This window comes from Notamacropus eugenii, chromosome 5, assembly GCF_028372415.1.
Source record: "Notamacropus eugenii isolate mMacEug1 chromosome 5, mMacEug1.pri_v2, whole genome shotgun sequence".
Taxonomy (NCBI): Eukaryota; Metazoa; Chordata; class Mammalia; order Diprotodontia; family Macropodidae; genus Notamacropus; species Notamacropus eugenii.
Window position 1 is genome coordinate 354,096,376 of NC_092876.1, and position 15,322 is coordinate 354,111,697.

Below are 15,322 nucleotides of genomic sequence, written 5' to 3' on the forward strand. Positions count from 1 at the left end.
GGAAGGGCTTGGCTATATGGTAGTAGTTTGAAAAAGATCTGATGTTTTTGGTGGACAGCAAACTCAGTATCAATTAACAGTGTAACATGGCAGCCAATAAAAGGTAATTCAGACACACACAACAATAAAACAATAATAAAACAACAATAAAAAAGGTAATGTAGCATTGGGTTTCATTAAGAGAGGCATGGTGTCTATAAGAGACATGATAATCTTCTGTACTCTGTCCTGTTCAAATCAACAAGCATTTTTTATGTGGTAGGCATATCTGGAGTATTTGCTCAGTTCTGAGTATAGCATTTTTCTAGTAATATTGGTAAGCTGAAGAGCAACCAGAACGGTAAAAGTCCTCCATCATGTCACAGAGGGGAGAAGTTGAAGGAATTGGGAGTATTTTGCTTGAAGAAAACAAGACAAAGGGAATATGATTTCTCTCCTTAGGTACTGAAAAACGCATTGTGGAAGAGGAATTGACCTTGTTTTGCCTGACCTCTAGAGGAAACATATGGGAGCGTTCTGATAGGGAGTTTAAAGGAAAATACCTGGAAATAGATTTCATCTTGAGGTAAAGGCAAATCTTAGTTATCAGAATTCTTTCAAAGTAGAAAGGTTCCCTTTGTGCTGACAATGCTGTTACTGACATGGTGGTCCCTAAACCCCGCAAAACTTACTTCAAGACGTGGCAGCTAGGTGGAGCAGGGGCTAGTTAGGAGGACCTGAGTTCAAATACAGCCTCAGGCATGTACTAGCCGTGTGACCCTGGGCAAGTCGTTTAACCCTTATTACCTAAGAACAAACAAACAAAAAAATGTGCCAAGCAGCAGCCTCACAGACTGACTTAGTATGAGATTAGTATTCGGGGTAAATACTCCCTGTGTGGTTAGGGGGATTGTCCCTATACCTGGAAGCTGAGATCAAGCAAAGCTAATATTCCAAATTAAGACCAAGGCCACAAAGAGCTCAATTGCAGGTCTAAGAGGATGCTGGCCATTAAGAGATGTAAGCATTTTGTATTGGGAGGAGACAAAAAGAGAAAGGGCCAAGAAGCCAGCTTTATTTTGTTTTCTTAATAAAAACAATGAAACTGTTGAAGCTATAATAAAGAAAAAAATGGTATGCCTGAGTCAGTAGTCACTTCCCTTCATTAGAGAACTTAGGACCCACAAAAAGACTTACTTTGTAAAGAGAAATTCTTATTCAAATATGGGCTGGCTAGATACCCTCTAGGGTAGTAAGATGGCTCAGTAGATAGAATGCTGGGTCTGGAATCAAGAGGACCTGAGTTCAAATCCAGCCTCAAATACTCACTAGCTACGTGACCCCAAGCAAGTCACTTAACCTTATTTGCCTCAGTCTCCTCATTTGTAAAATGAGCTGGAGAAGGAAATGGCGAACCATTCCAATATCTTTGCCAAGAAAATCCCAAATGGGGTCACAAAGCATTGGACATAACTGAATAACAGATGGCCTCTGAGGTCCTTTCCAACTCTGAGATTTTTGTGACTTTGAATGAGAGGCATAACACAAGCTCTGCCAGTTCAGATCATCTTGTGGATTGGATTACAGTTCCTTCCTTGGTGTAAAAGCAAGAACACTGGATTTGAAGTCAGAAGACTGACCTAGGTTGGAATTGTATCTCTTATGTTTACTACCAATGTGTCTTTGAGCAAGCAATATCCCCTCTCTGGCCCTCAATTTCCATATTTCTACAATGAGGAAGAAATCTAAACCGGTTGTTTCTAGCTCTAAATATGAAATACAAAATCATATATATATATATATATATATATATATATATATATATATATATATATATATACACACATGTCAAATATAATTTTTAGAGTGCTAATGCTCTGTCCTTTTGACTGGAGCAAAGCTAAGTCCAAATAGCTCCGTGAAATGCATGTATCCATAAATTAAATGAAAGGCAAGGTCGATATTAGGAAGCTGTCACACAAAGGCTTTATTTTTACAGTTGCAACCTTGGAGTTGGTTTGCATCCAAAAAAAAGCTGCACCAGAATTTTAGCATGGTGCCACCAGAGGGCAGTAATTTGCCATTTTAATACCACACCTGAAAGGCCTTTCTTGGGACCTGAGGTGCTGGTTTTAACTCAAGTACTTCTACCTACGAATTGCACAACTCTGTTCATATAAAAATAGATTCCTCTATTATAATAGCTAAATTTAGTCAAACATTCATGAAATAACAAAAACAACTAATACTTTTGGGGGAAATTCTTTTTTTAAAAAAGGAATAAACTCCCAACATGTACATATGTAGCTCTGCATTAATTTTTCATTCCTTCATTTCTTCATAACTGATTCTAATCGTAATCTTGTCAAAGATCCTGATTAGTAAAATAATCTTTAAAACTTGCTCTTAATCTTGACTTTGTTCCATAACTTCTTCTGGGACTGCTAGGTAGCACAGCAGATAGAACACTGGGCTTGGAGTGTGTGTGTTCATCCTTTGTTGCTGAAGAAGACCGCACCATTAGAGAAATGATGACATGACTTGCACTTGACTTTGTTTTTGAGTGAGGGAGGGTTGTGCAGGTCACCAGCCTCACTTCTCCTCCAGAGCCATCTGAATCCAGTGACCAGATATTCATCAGGATGATGACTGGAGATGACTCAGGATGAGGCAATTGGGGTTAAGTGACTTGCCCAAGGTCACACAGCTAGTGAGTGTCAAGTGTCCGAGGTGAGATTTGAACTCAGGTCCTCCTGACTCCTGCACTGGTGCTCTATCCACTGTACCACCTAGCTGCCCCTGGACTTGTAGTGAGAAAGACCTGAGTGCAAACTGGCCCCTGGCTGTGTGACTCTAAGCAAGTCATTTAACCTGTTTGCCTCAGTTCCTCATCAGTAAATGGAGGATCATTATAGCACCTACCTCTCAGGATTTCTGTGAAGACTGAATGACAAGATGATAACTGTAATATGCTTAGCACAGTGCCAGGCACATAGTAAATACTATAAAGATGTTAGCTGTTATTATTAACTATTATTTTAGTAACTTGTTACTCATCTGCCAGCTTGCTAGCCTTCATGTTTTCTTCTGTCTTTAGGGAGAACCCTCATTGCCCTCTGCCACTCAGATCAAAGGGGAGGTAACAATTTTCCTTCCTAGTCCTCTGGTTCAGATTAAAATGCCTCTTTCTGGACCTGCCACCATAGGTTTCCCACTGAAAGCTTAGCCCAGGCCTGCAGAAAACAGATCTGAGATAAAGCTATGTATGTTCCACATAAGGAGTATATTCTGGGTATAACTTAACCCTCATTATCTGGGGCTCAAGCTATATAATTGACACTCAGTGTGAGTTCAACCTGCTTCTTGGAGACTAGATCTTCAGAAATTTATTGGCCAAACCTCTCATTTAAGCTCCCTCCCTGATACCTTCACCTCCCCACCCCCAGTCCTTCCCCTCCCCCCACCCATCATAGCTCCCTGGTGTTTCAAGATAAAACAACCACCCACCCTATCTCTGCTCTCCATTTCCATATGTCCTTCTGGAGAGTAGGGATTCAAATAATGGTATTTCCACAGTCCTGTTATTAGTACATTCACACCACCTGGATCTCTAATTCCTATGGTATTACTACTTTTTTTTTTCTATTTTTTAAAAATTTATTTATTTAAGTTTTCAACATTCATTTCCACAAAATTTTGGGTTCCAAATTTTCTCCCCATTTCTCCCCCCCACCCCAAAATGCCAAGCATTCTAATTACCCCTATCGCCAATCTGCCCTCCCTTCTAACATCCCTCCCTTCCCTTATCCCCATCTTCTCTTTTGTCCTGTAGGGCAAGATAACTTTCTATACCCCTTTACCTGTATTTCTTATTTCCCAGTTGTATGCAAGAACAACACTCAACAGTAGTTCCTAAAACTTTTGAGTTTCAACTTCTCTTCCTCCCTCCCTCCCCACCCATTCCTTTTGGGAAGGCAAGCAATTCAATATAGGCCAAAACTACACAGTTTTGCAAATGACTTCCATAATAGTTGTGTTGTGTAAGACTAACTGTATTTCCCTCCATCCTATCCTGCCCCCCATTGTTTCTATTCTCTCTTTGGATCCTGTCCCTCCCCAAGAGTGTTGACTTCTAATTGCTCCCTCCTCCCACTGCCCTCCCTTGTATTACTACTTTCTTACCCAAAAATCTCCAATGGTTCCCCACTGCTCTTGGATAAAATAAATATTTCTTAGCCTGGCATTTCAGGGCTTCCAGAATTTGGTTCTTAACCTACCATACCAACCTTATTTTATACAGTTCCTTTTCATTTATACTGTAAAACAGTAAAAAAAAAATTCAAGGAGAAAAAGAGAAATTATTTCAGGGAGATTTATGAGTGCTTTGGAAAGCACTCATTAGGAATGTTCACTGAGGTCCCTTCCAACCCTACCAGACAGAAACTAAACAGTTTCAGTTCTCAACGGACCTAATAGAAAGAGACAGCTCTACCTACACTGGAGAGAATCAGGATGGGGAAATAGTAAGTGAAATTGGTGGTAGCTATAAAAATATAGTTATTGTGTTAAGCCCTGTCAAAGCTCAATCGAATAGCATAGTACATATCTATAATTTACCTGTCCACAAGTAGTTTGTAAGTCAAATCAACAAGCATTTATGAACTGCCTACTATGTGTCAGGCATTGGACTAAGGGCTGGGCACTCAACTTAGTACCCTGAAATTTCCCCATGTAATGATGAACTTCTCTTTTATGTGTCTGTTGTGGTGAAGACTCTGGGAAGTAGGGGTAAAAAAGGGGAAAAGTTTGTGTTCCCAAGGTTATGAGCACTGAGACAGAATGCCAAAGAGTTTTCTCTTTGGCAATGAAGTGAAGCGTATGCCTCTTCTAAACTCTCAAGAAGACTGTCCCTCTCCAGGAGCAAGACTTTAGTGCAGGAAAACTACAACTGATTCAAAGTAAAGCAAGCATGAGAGAGAGGGTGGAAGGCTGGTACACGGAAGCAGGAAATATTGAATAAGATTCAATAATCTCTTTGTTTCATGGTTGTTGCGTGGCAATAAGTCAGGGAACATTAATGTCTCTAAAGAACTGAAATTAAGAACTACACAAAGGGCAAGGGTGAACACAATCTCACTGTGACATCACAGTCATGGGATTATGAGGGAGCAGTGGGATAAAGGATCCTCATGCAAAGAATATATAAGTGAGGAAAAAAATGAGCTGGTCTCTTGGTGAGAGCAAGGGCTAACTAATAGATAGTTTTGTGCTCTCCTGGCATCCTTGTGATATCAAGAGAGGAAGACCCAAGCCCCGTGGGTGGATTTCCTATGGGAACAATGGGAGGATTTGAACAAGAGTCATCCAGAATGGGTAGGTATAGGTGGGCTGCAATCTGCATTATTGGAAGGAATATCCACACTGATGAAATTCCACATTGGAATATGTGAAAATAATGACTTAATGCTTTACATTATTAGGGATGTACAATTTCATAGGATAATTCCAAGTAGGTACCTCAGTTTAGAGTTTGTAAGTATACTGGGAAATAGTAGTTGTCATGTTTCTAAACCCCTTTTTCTTATGGTGTGTCTTCCTCACCATCTCTCCTTGAGATCAGAGACCATTCTAATTTTCTTTTTGAATCTGTAGCATTTAGTAAAGAGCTTTGCACATAGTAAATATGCAACAAATGCTTCATTCATTCATTCAGACACAGGGACTCTTGGGCTGCTGAAAAATTTAAGGTAACAAGTGTTACCTTGAGGAACAAACTTGTGCATCACAAAAGTCATTCTGAGACCCTGTCCATTTTTCTTAGAGCCCTTGCTCATCTTACAAGTGAGATCATCTCACTGTAGTAAAGATGAGTCCAGGACGAAAAAAAAATCCAAGATAAATAAGAATAGTACAGCAGTCTCCAAAGGACCAATCAAAGAACTACTGCACTGAGCCAGTGTTATAGCCATGGTTCTAGTCCCTTCACAAGGGGGCATCCATCTAAAAGAAGGTGTGCCATAGACAGTACGTCATTCAAAGACAGGAATTCATGAGAGGTTAATGCAGGTAGGAAGGAACACCTTTCACCATCTCTATCAGTCCCTGATTCTCTCCTCTTTAGGGGTATGCCAAGCCCTCTGCAACCTGACTTAAGTATGAGAAAATGCATTTTTCACTTAAATTAGTCAAGTGGGTTGGAGTGGGGGAAGGGGGAGTGAGGAAGAAAATAGATAATGCCCAGAAACTAAAGAGCTTATAGAATACAGGGTGCTTATCATAACTCAGTAAGTTTTGTTTGACTGTCTTAAGGTTAGATCATAAACAGTCCCATTCCTTTCTTATTCCTCTCTGGAGTGAGATGGTGGAAGCTGGACCAGGTTACTCAGAGTTCAGAGGTACCTCAGAGGTCATATAGTTGGACCTGAATTTGAAAATTTGAAAAAGAAGCCCCTCTAATCAGATTCAGATTAATTTCATTTAAAATTCTGGACAAATATTGCAGTCCCTCTCTGAACCTGCTTCTTACCTTTTTTTACCACCTCTGGTTCAGACCCAAGTTTGCCTTGTTAGTCTCAGTTGTTGTTACTGATTCATTTCAGTCATGTCTGACTCTTTGTGACCCCATTTGGGGTTTTCTTGGCAGAGATATGGGAGTGGTCTGCCATTTTCTTCTCAAGCTCATTTTATAGATGAGGAAGCTGAGGCAAACAGGGTTAAGTGACTTGCCCAGGATCACACAGATAGTTAGTGTCTGAGGCTAAATTTGAACTCAGGTCTTTCTGACATCAGGCTTGATCGCTGTGCCACACAGCTGCCAGTCTCAAATTACATTGCATTTCTGATCTAGACTTATTTGAAATATGAGGTCCTACCCTGATCCTTTATACCACCACACCTTTTACTTCTCCCCACACACCAAATTTTATTTCAAGATATCAGACATTTCCTTCATCCCTTTCCTAAAGCTTTCTCTGGAAAAGCTTTCTCTTTTCTCTGGAATTACTACCCTTGCCCCATAGTTCATTGTCTCAGTTCAGTTTAACCAAGTCATATTTGCTGTACTTTGATTATTACTCTAAGATAATATTTCAGTCTAGTCTCATCAGTGGCTACATGGCTTAAAAATGGGGCAAGGGGGCTAGGAGTAAACTATCTTTTCTTGGAGCCTGCCTTCATTGCACCAACTTTTAATGGTCAAAACTCAGATTCTATGTCTCTTTCTATTGCAAAGACTTTACTCCCTTTTTAAGCCCTCTAAGGACTTGTTCCTTTTTGGAGGGATAGGTCTACCATTCAGCCAATGTGCAGAGCAGAAATGACCAACGGGCCATAAATTCTATAAATGATCAGTCTTAAGTTAACCAGTTTTACCAATTTTCTAAGCTTTTCTTTGATGATATATGGTAGGGAAGGAGAATTACTTTTCATGTTAGACACTAAGGAAGAGAATCTCAGGGCAAGAAAGGATCTACAGGTAAAATATAACTAAATGGGAATACCTTTTATAACATTACAATGGTATTCAGTCTCCACTGGAGAGGAATTCAATTTTGACTCTTGTTCCTAACTGTATTAAGATCCAGCTATACTCAAAATTCTATTAAGCAATATTTTACTGATTTCATTTAAAACAACACTTGACAAATAAAATAAATTTCCTCTCTCAGCTTAGATCTGACTTGCATTCACTTGAAAAAACCAAACCAAACCAAACAACACTACTTGGTGAGTACCAGGCTCTGCATATAATTTCTCTACCCTCAAAGATCTTATGTTCTGAAGGACATAAAACATACTCTGTTAAAGGGAGGAGGATCTGAAACTGAAAGAAGAACCAATGAGATCAAGGAATCAATAATATCAAAGATCAATAAAACACCTGAACAATGAGGAGGCAAAATTTTGGGGGGGAGTAAGTAGAGGAAATCACTCATGGTATCCAAAGGAAGGACCTGCCTGTCCTTGATGCTGCCTCCTGGATCAACAGCTTGGAGCAATGAGTTTAGATTTCAGAAGTTTTCAGAAGTTTACTCCTAAAAGACCCAAGTAAGTCTTTTAGACCATTATAACCTTACTTGTAAAATTCAAGTGGTGGGAAATGGGCCATATTTTCTCTAGTTGTTAATTTTGATCACCTTTGTGTTCTGTTTACATGTAGGGTGATAAATAGATGTGTTCACCTCAGTATTGAAATTGTTTTCTAGGACAGTGCTCTCAGTCTGTGTCAAATCCTTTAGATATTTTTAGTCTATGTTTATTATTTTTAGATCAAGAAAATGGCAAGGTAGAATTAAACTTGCTTTTGCCTAGACTGAGTTCTGCATAACTACACACTGGCCATTGAGTGTGGCTCTTGCTAAGGGCAAGTACAGTACATTCTGCTCCTCTGGCCATGGTAGGATCCCCAGTCACTCATGATTTCTGTGGTTTCTTCTAAATACACCACATTTATAAGAAAAAGATCATGACTAGTTCACAGTTCAGAGATCTAGAACAGGAAAGGACCTGAGAGGCCATCTAGTCCAACTCCCTCAGCTTACAAATAAAGAAACTGAGGTCCAGGGAAGTTATTGACTTGCCAAGGGTCACACAAGTCATGAGCATCACAAGTGGAATTTAAACACAAATCCTCTAATTCCAGGGTCAGCATATTTTCCATTACACCATACCACCCCTTTACCTAATGTGTTTAGTGTCTCATTAATAGGCATGTTATTGAGAATATAAATCTAATCAAGGTAGGCTTCATAATTCTTATTAGTTTTGGTAACTACCTTGTGGGATATTGCCCAGAGGAAGGTCTGAAGCTTGTCAAAGCTAGAGAGGGAAGAAAGCATGAGCCATTTATCATTTTTCCCCTTTTCTCTGAGCAGGGGTTGCTGATACAATATTTACTATCATTCGAAGTTCAACAGAAACTTCTTTTAATCAAAGTTTCTTCTTACCATCACTTGGACAATATCTCCCATCTATGGATTTCCCTCGGAATCTGCAGAGAGATACAAACAAACATTTTTAAGGACAGAGAAAGAAAACCACAGAATTTCACCATTATCAAGAATTCCTTCCTATGTTTGGTAGGATCAGCAGTGTTGAGGAGGTTGGCGGTAGGAGGGTATTATCTATATCTATTTAATTCTCATGAGGGTTCTGGGAAACACTGAAATTCATGACAAATTTGTTGGTAACAATAATGATAAGAATAACTGACACATATAGTGATTTAAAGTTTGCAAAGTACCTTCCATTATCTCATTTGAGCCATACAGCAAACCTATGAGGTAGGTACTGTGGCCTCTGGGCAGCTAGCGGGTCCTATAGTGCACAGAGTGCCAAGCCTGAAGTCAGGAAGACTCATCTTCCTGTGTTCAAATCTGGCCTTAGATACTTACTAGCTGTGTGACCTTGGGCAAGTCACTTAACCCTGTTTGTTTCATCTGTAAAATGAGCTGGAGAAGGAAATGGCAAACCCTTCCAGTATATTTGCCCAGAAAACCCCAAATGAGGTCACAAAGAGTTGGACACAACTGAACAAGAACTCAACTATGGTTATTATTATCCTCATTTTACAAGTAAGGAAACTGAGGGTCCAAGAGGTTGAGTGACTTGTTCCAAGGTCACACAACTGGTGAATGGTAGATGGAGGATTCAAATCCAAGTGTTTCTGACTCTAAGAACTTCTCACTGGATGTGTACAATTGTATACAATGACCATGCCTGTGACCAAGGAGAACTGTATTCCTTACTGAGCTCCAAAAGATCCTGTCTAGCCCACTCTGTTTATGCTACCAGTCTTCAAAATATTGTGATAAGCTTCCGAAGTAATAACAATACATAGTATTTATCCCATCTTTAAAGGTATTAAAAAGAAATTAATTAATTCACTTTATGTCATTAACTAATTCTATGAGACTTATAAATACCCATGCCTTGTTTGCTCCTTGACACTAATGTGTTTATTCAGTTACAGCACATTAACAGATGGAAATCTTTTCTGGAAGGATTTTAGGTGTGTTTTATCTGCCAGTAATCTTTGTGATAACTAGAATATCTGCTTGTCTTAATAAGCATTCTGTAAAATTTAAATCACTATGCAAATGTGATCTATTTATTATCACAATGCTTGGGTGACCAACTGAGAAAAAGGGAAAAAAAATAGATTAAAAAAAGAAAATGAGCCATAGTCAGGGCCACATATCTTAATCGGCTTCGGGATAAGCCGCTTGGGGATCTCATCACCTTAGCATAATTTAGATTTAGAGCAGGAAGGGACCTTGGGGGTCTTCTTGAAAGATCCCCTTAGTTTACAGAAAAGGGGAAAAGGACACTGAGGCACAGAGTGCAAGCCCAAGGTCATACAGGTGGTAAATAGCAAAGCAGGGAGTTGAATCCAGATCCTCTCGTTCCAATCCGATGCTCTTTTCACTGTCTCATACTGGAACGCAGGGACCTTTGCTTGGAAGGGCAGTGGATAAAATAAAAAATTCAGAGACAGGTGTGCAAGATGGCAAAAGGCCTCAAAATCATGCAATAACTGTTTGAAGAAACTAGGGATGTTTGATCTGGAGCAGAGAAGATTCAGGGGAGGATGTAATTGTTTGTAAGTATTTCAAGGGTTTTTGTGTGAAAGAGGATTGAGATCTGCTTCACTTGGCCTTCAAGGGAAGTATTAGGAGCAACGGGTGCAAGTTGTTGAGATGAAGACAGAAGTACAATTTCCTAATTTTCCACCCCTTTACTTAATGTGTTTAGTGTCTCAATAATTGGCATGTTATTGAGAATATAAATCTACGCCTAATTAGTTATTGACTGAGTCAGTGGTTGTCCTGGATGCTTATTTCCTTCCCCTATATAAAGGAAAGAAGAGTATTTCACTTAAGTCCTACTATGATGCTTTAATGTGTCATGAAGTTAATCTTGGGTTTATAATGACAGATGGGAGGCACAGTGGACAGAGAGAGCTAGGCTTGAAGTCAGGAAGACCTAGGTTCAGATTCGACCTCAGAGACGTACTAGCTGTATGATCCTGGACAAGTCACTTAATCTCTGTATATCTCAGTTTCCTTGACTCAGAATTTAAGATAATAATCACACATACCTCACAGATTGTCATGAGGATCTAATGACATAAGGTTTGGGTCCACAGTGCCTGGCACATAGATGCTATAAAAATGCTTATTCCCTTCCCCTTTTTACTTGGTAAGCAAAAGGACAACAAACTCTTGTAGGTTCTACCAACCAAAAAAAGCTTCAAGCATGGGGCCGGTTACTGAGTGTGGGTCTATTGTAGAAGGATTTCAAACTTATTTGGCCTATTGCCCCCTTTAAAAAAAATTACTCAATGCCCTGCTGGAAATCTAACAAACTAGGAAAGAAGTCTCAGATTAACTGTACAATTGCACCCAAGGCTACAACCCCCATCCCCATTGTTCCAATGCTCCTCAGGGGGCAGTATCACCCACTTGTTGTCTGAAAGTCGATCGACTTAATTTCAGAGAAGTTTGGAACTGGAAGGTTGAATGATGGATATGAAATTTTTGGCCACAGCAACTCACCAAAACTGTCTACTAAGTCAAAGAATACTCTCATGGTAAAATCATGGAACTCTGAAGTATAGAAGAAGGATACAACTTAGCTATCAACACACTTTCTGGGTAATTTAACAGGTGTGACTATACCAACATAATCTTTAAGGAAAAGGGGCACAGAACATTTTGAGAAGACATGGTTAGACTAGTTCAATGAGATCAACAGTTCTGAAATTATGGCCCAGGAACTTATAAGGGTGCTTAAGACCCATTTGGGGGTTCACAAAGTCAAAACTATTTTCATAGTAAGGAAGATGTTTTCATTGCTAATACAGTAAATCATGATAGATAGAACCCTATAGAAACAAAAGCCCTTTGAAGGGTCCCAACTATTTTCAAGAATATAAAGTGGTCTTGAGACCAAAAAGTTTGAAAACCACTCAACCAGTTTATGGGATCATAAAACTGGATGATAGCCTTTGAAGTCTTTCTATCTCTGTGGTTCTGTGATTCCATAGCCCACAAAAGAAAATGGTATCCGGATTAAGGCACGGGAAAAAGCTCCTTAGCACATTGCAAAGGGTTTAGGGGTTTATAAATGTCTTTGAGGGTAGGGAGCATTTAGATAGATAGATAGATAGATAGATAGATAGACAGACAGACAGACAGATAGATAGATGTATGTGGGTACATATGAATGCTGATATAAAATGTATGTATACATAATATATGTAAATGCATCCATATGTGTACGCCTTTACATCTTTATACCTGTCTATATAGAAAAGAATCTATATAATGTAAAGATATTATAAATTCCCCCCCAACACACACACATACCCATGTATATTTGACTCTGATGTCAGAACCATGGGTTGTAAATAAAGACCTACTGAGCAAATGCTATTAGACCGACAGGAATAATTTGACTTGAGAAAACTTTACACTATTTCTATTTGGTGTAGTGAAGCAAGAATATGCCTCCTGTTAGCATTTTTTTCCTCATTCTATTTTCCTATTTAGATTGCCAATAGGCCTTATGTCTCCAGATTTCTATTTTCAGTTTGTCTATATTTGGCAAGGATCTCTGCTTGTGCATTTAACTGCAGTAAAAATCTGGCACCTTGATGGCTCAGTACAGGGTGCTACAACATAGTTAAAAAAATAATGCTCCTCAGTAGGTTCAATACCAATCAATGGGTTTTCACATAGTAGTCATATTAGTTTTTGTCTTTCTGTAAGGATGTTACCAATGAATGGAAATCATATCCGTTAAAAATGAAAATTTTCAGACCAGAACTTTCTTCAAGCCAGGATCCTGGAATTTCTCTTGAGAACCTGACGAGGCCCATCCAAGATGGGGAAGCAGGCCAGCCTTATCCTTGGCACCCTTTTTGCTTCTTTTGTCATTTCCCTGTACATATTCATAGTTCTCACACTGTGCCCTCACGCAGAGTTTGCTCCAAGTTCCTAAGATGTAGCAACCCAAAATTGTTTTTACATATAACTGGGGAAAAATAAGATACTAAATAAAAGCTAAAAAAAAAAAAATGTAGTAACCCAATCTAGACTTTCCCTTTCCATCTCTTTAAAAGTCACTAGTCCCTCAGGAGTCTCTTCTTTTCTCCGCTGATCTGATTAATTCATATAGCTGATATAATATTGAGCTAATGTGTTATCTCTTCCCGGTGGCCATTATCAGAATGATGATGATGGCAGCAACAATTTCACCTATATACGTATATTACTGTCATGTCCATTATCTCATTTGATTTTCAAGACAACTCTGTGGGGCAGGCAGGATAGGGAAGATCACTCCCATTTTTCAGAGAAGGAAACTGAGGATCCAAAAATTTAATGTGTTTGCCCAAGAGCACGCAGCATCAGAGCTGGGGCTGGAACCCACGTCTACTGACTTCTGATCCGAAAAGCGTTTTTTGTCAAAGTTTCACTTATCCAGGGACTTCTTTTGAAGGTATTCAAAGACATCTGATCAGATCAATAAATAGGAATATTTTGAGGCAAGAGGGCCTTAAGATACCTCTTAAACCTTATCACATAGGCAGATATTAACTTTGGTTGTACAGTGGACTAGCCCAGTCCATCAGTCATAGAACTGCTCATATCATAGAACTGTTTCTTTTTGCATGTTCAGAGGGAGAAGTATCATTTGCTTATCATGAAATTCTCTGTTGCTCTTTCACAGTAGTTTCTGAGAGGGTATCTATGCAAAGTGCAGACTCCAGTCTTCTCTTTGAAAATTCAAGCTTCAGGTATAGTGGGATTGGTTACAAGAAATTCTAGCTTCTTTTCCAGAATTTCTGGGAAGAGAAAAATGCCTGTGGCTTTTAAAAAAATGATTCTTCCCTCCCTCTTTCCTCCCTGCTGTTTATGGAGGTTTCAGTGGGATATTGGTTCTATAACATTCAGGTAAACAGAATGAGTCCACCGTTAGAAATAATTTGTGCCACTACTGTTCCTCATGATCTATTTATGCTTCCATTTACATTTCTTTCATCTTCTGCTTGAATCTCTATGCTCTACTTTTTAAAAAAAAAAAAGATATTTAAATGAATATGTGACCTGTGACCTCATCAATGAGGGGTCTTCCTCCAATAATACAATTCACAAGCCATTCAAAACTTCTGATCAAGGGTGGACTCTTTTCCATGTATTCTGATAATTCTCCTACCAGGAATCCACCCATCATCCTTTGGGTGTTTCTCTTCACTTCTTCACATTGTATGAATACCAAAGAAGCACAGGCTATCCATCAGTCATCTCTACCTCTTGTTATTTGACTGTCCTACTTTTTTTTTTTCTCCAATCATTTATCTTTCTTGTACAATTCTTCACTGGTAATGCATTGTAACTCATACCCACAATGTCCCTCTCATTGTCCTTTGGGTGATCTGGAACTCTAATTCTTCAGAGACTATGGTATTCTATTACTTTATACAATTATACATAATCACCAGAAAAAAATACTAATTTTCTAGTAGAAGGGATTTTGTTTAAGTCAGAAGCTTGAGATCATTAAAAGGAGTATATAATTTCCCAAAGGCAAACAAGTTTGATAGCCTTAGCCTGTTAAGTTTTAATCTAGATTCCTTTCCATCCTCAGTGTGTCCAAAATATACATATTGAAGGACCAGTTTCACCATTAACTGAATAACATAGGACAATAGGCTTCCTTTTGTTCAATATCAAGTTCCAAGAAGCACTTTTTTTTGTTAATAAAAACATTTATTTTGTGTTTTATACAGAATAACCTGAAGTCTGCAACAGGATTCTCAACAGTTACCCAGGAATTCATAGACTGGGTGTACATCTCAACAGCTTGGTTCTAGGGACAGGGAATCCACACAAAGGTAGGATTGGAGGGGTTAGATGAAGGGGACACAGTGAGAAGAGTCTATTTCAGTCCTTTCTCAAAGAAGAGGCAACAGAGCATTCTTAATGACTGAAAAACCTGTGCAAATGAACTGTGTGTGTGTATGTGTGTGTGTGTATGTGTATGTGTACAGATCTAAGGCTGGGAGGGAGTGAGAAGGAGACACCTTGGATAAACAAGTTTGGTTTTTTTTGGGGGGGAGGTGGCAAGTTATGGTTATTTATATTAATAATACCCTAAGCCCTGGGGTCTAATACTAAGAGAATCTAATCCACTCTCAAGTAATTTTCACTTCCAAGTTTTTTTAAAAAAAGATTATCCCTGTGGGCATGTCATACAGACACCATGCTGGACCATTTTCAGGCCCCTGCTCTTTAGAATACATATGGAAAAAGAAGTGGGTAGAGGTTTGTGACCCAAT

At 39.0% G+C, this 15,322-nt stretch overlaps 1 protein-coding gene across 7 annotated transcripts in view; it reads right to left on the reverse strand.

The window, feature by feature from the left end:
* The window catches only part of SIDT1 (SID1 transmembrane family member 1), a 190,007-nt gene that overhangs the window by 52,497 nt on the left and 122,188 nt on the right, over positions 1-15,322 (reverse strand). For all 7 annotated transcript variants that reach the window (XR_011968019.1, XM_072613980.1, XM_072613978.1 and 4 more), the window contains one exon: positions 8,925-8,968. Coding sequence is in view for 6 of the 7 variants with exons in the window: in XM_072613980.1 (XP_072470081.1) it covers positions 8,925-8,968 (44 nt within the window). In the remaining variant the exon portion in view is untranslated. The remainder of the gene's footprint in view (positions 1-8,924; positions 8,969-15,322) is intronic.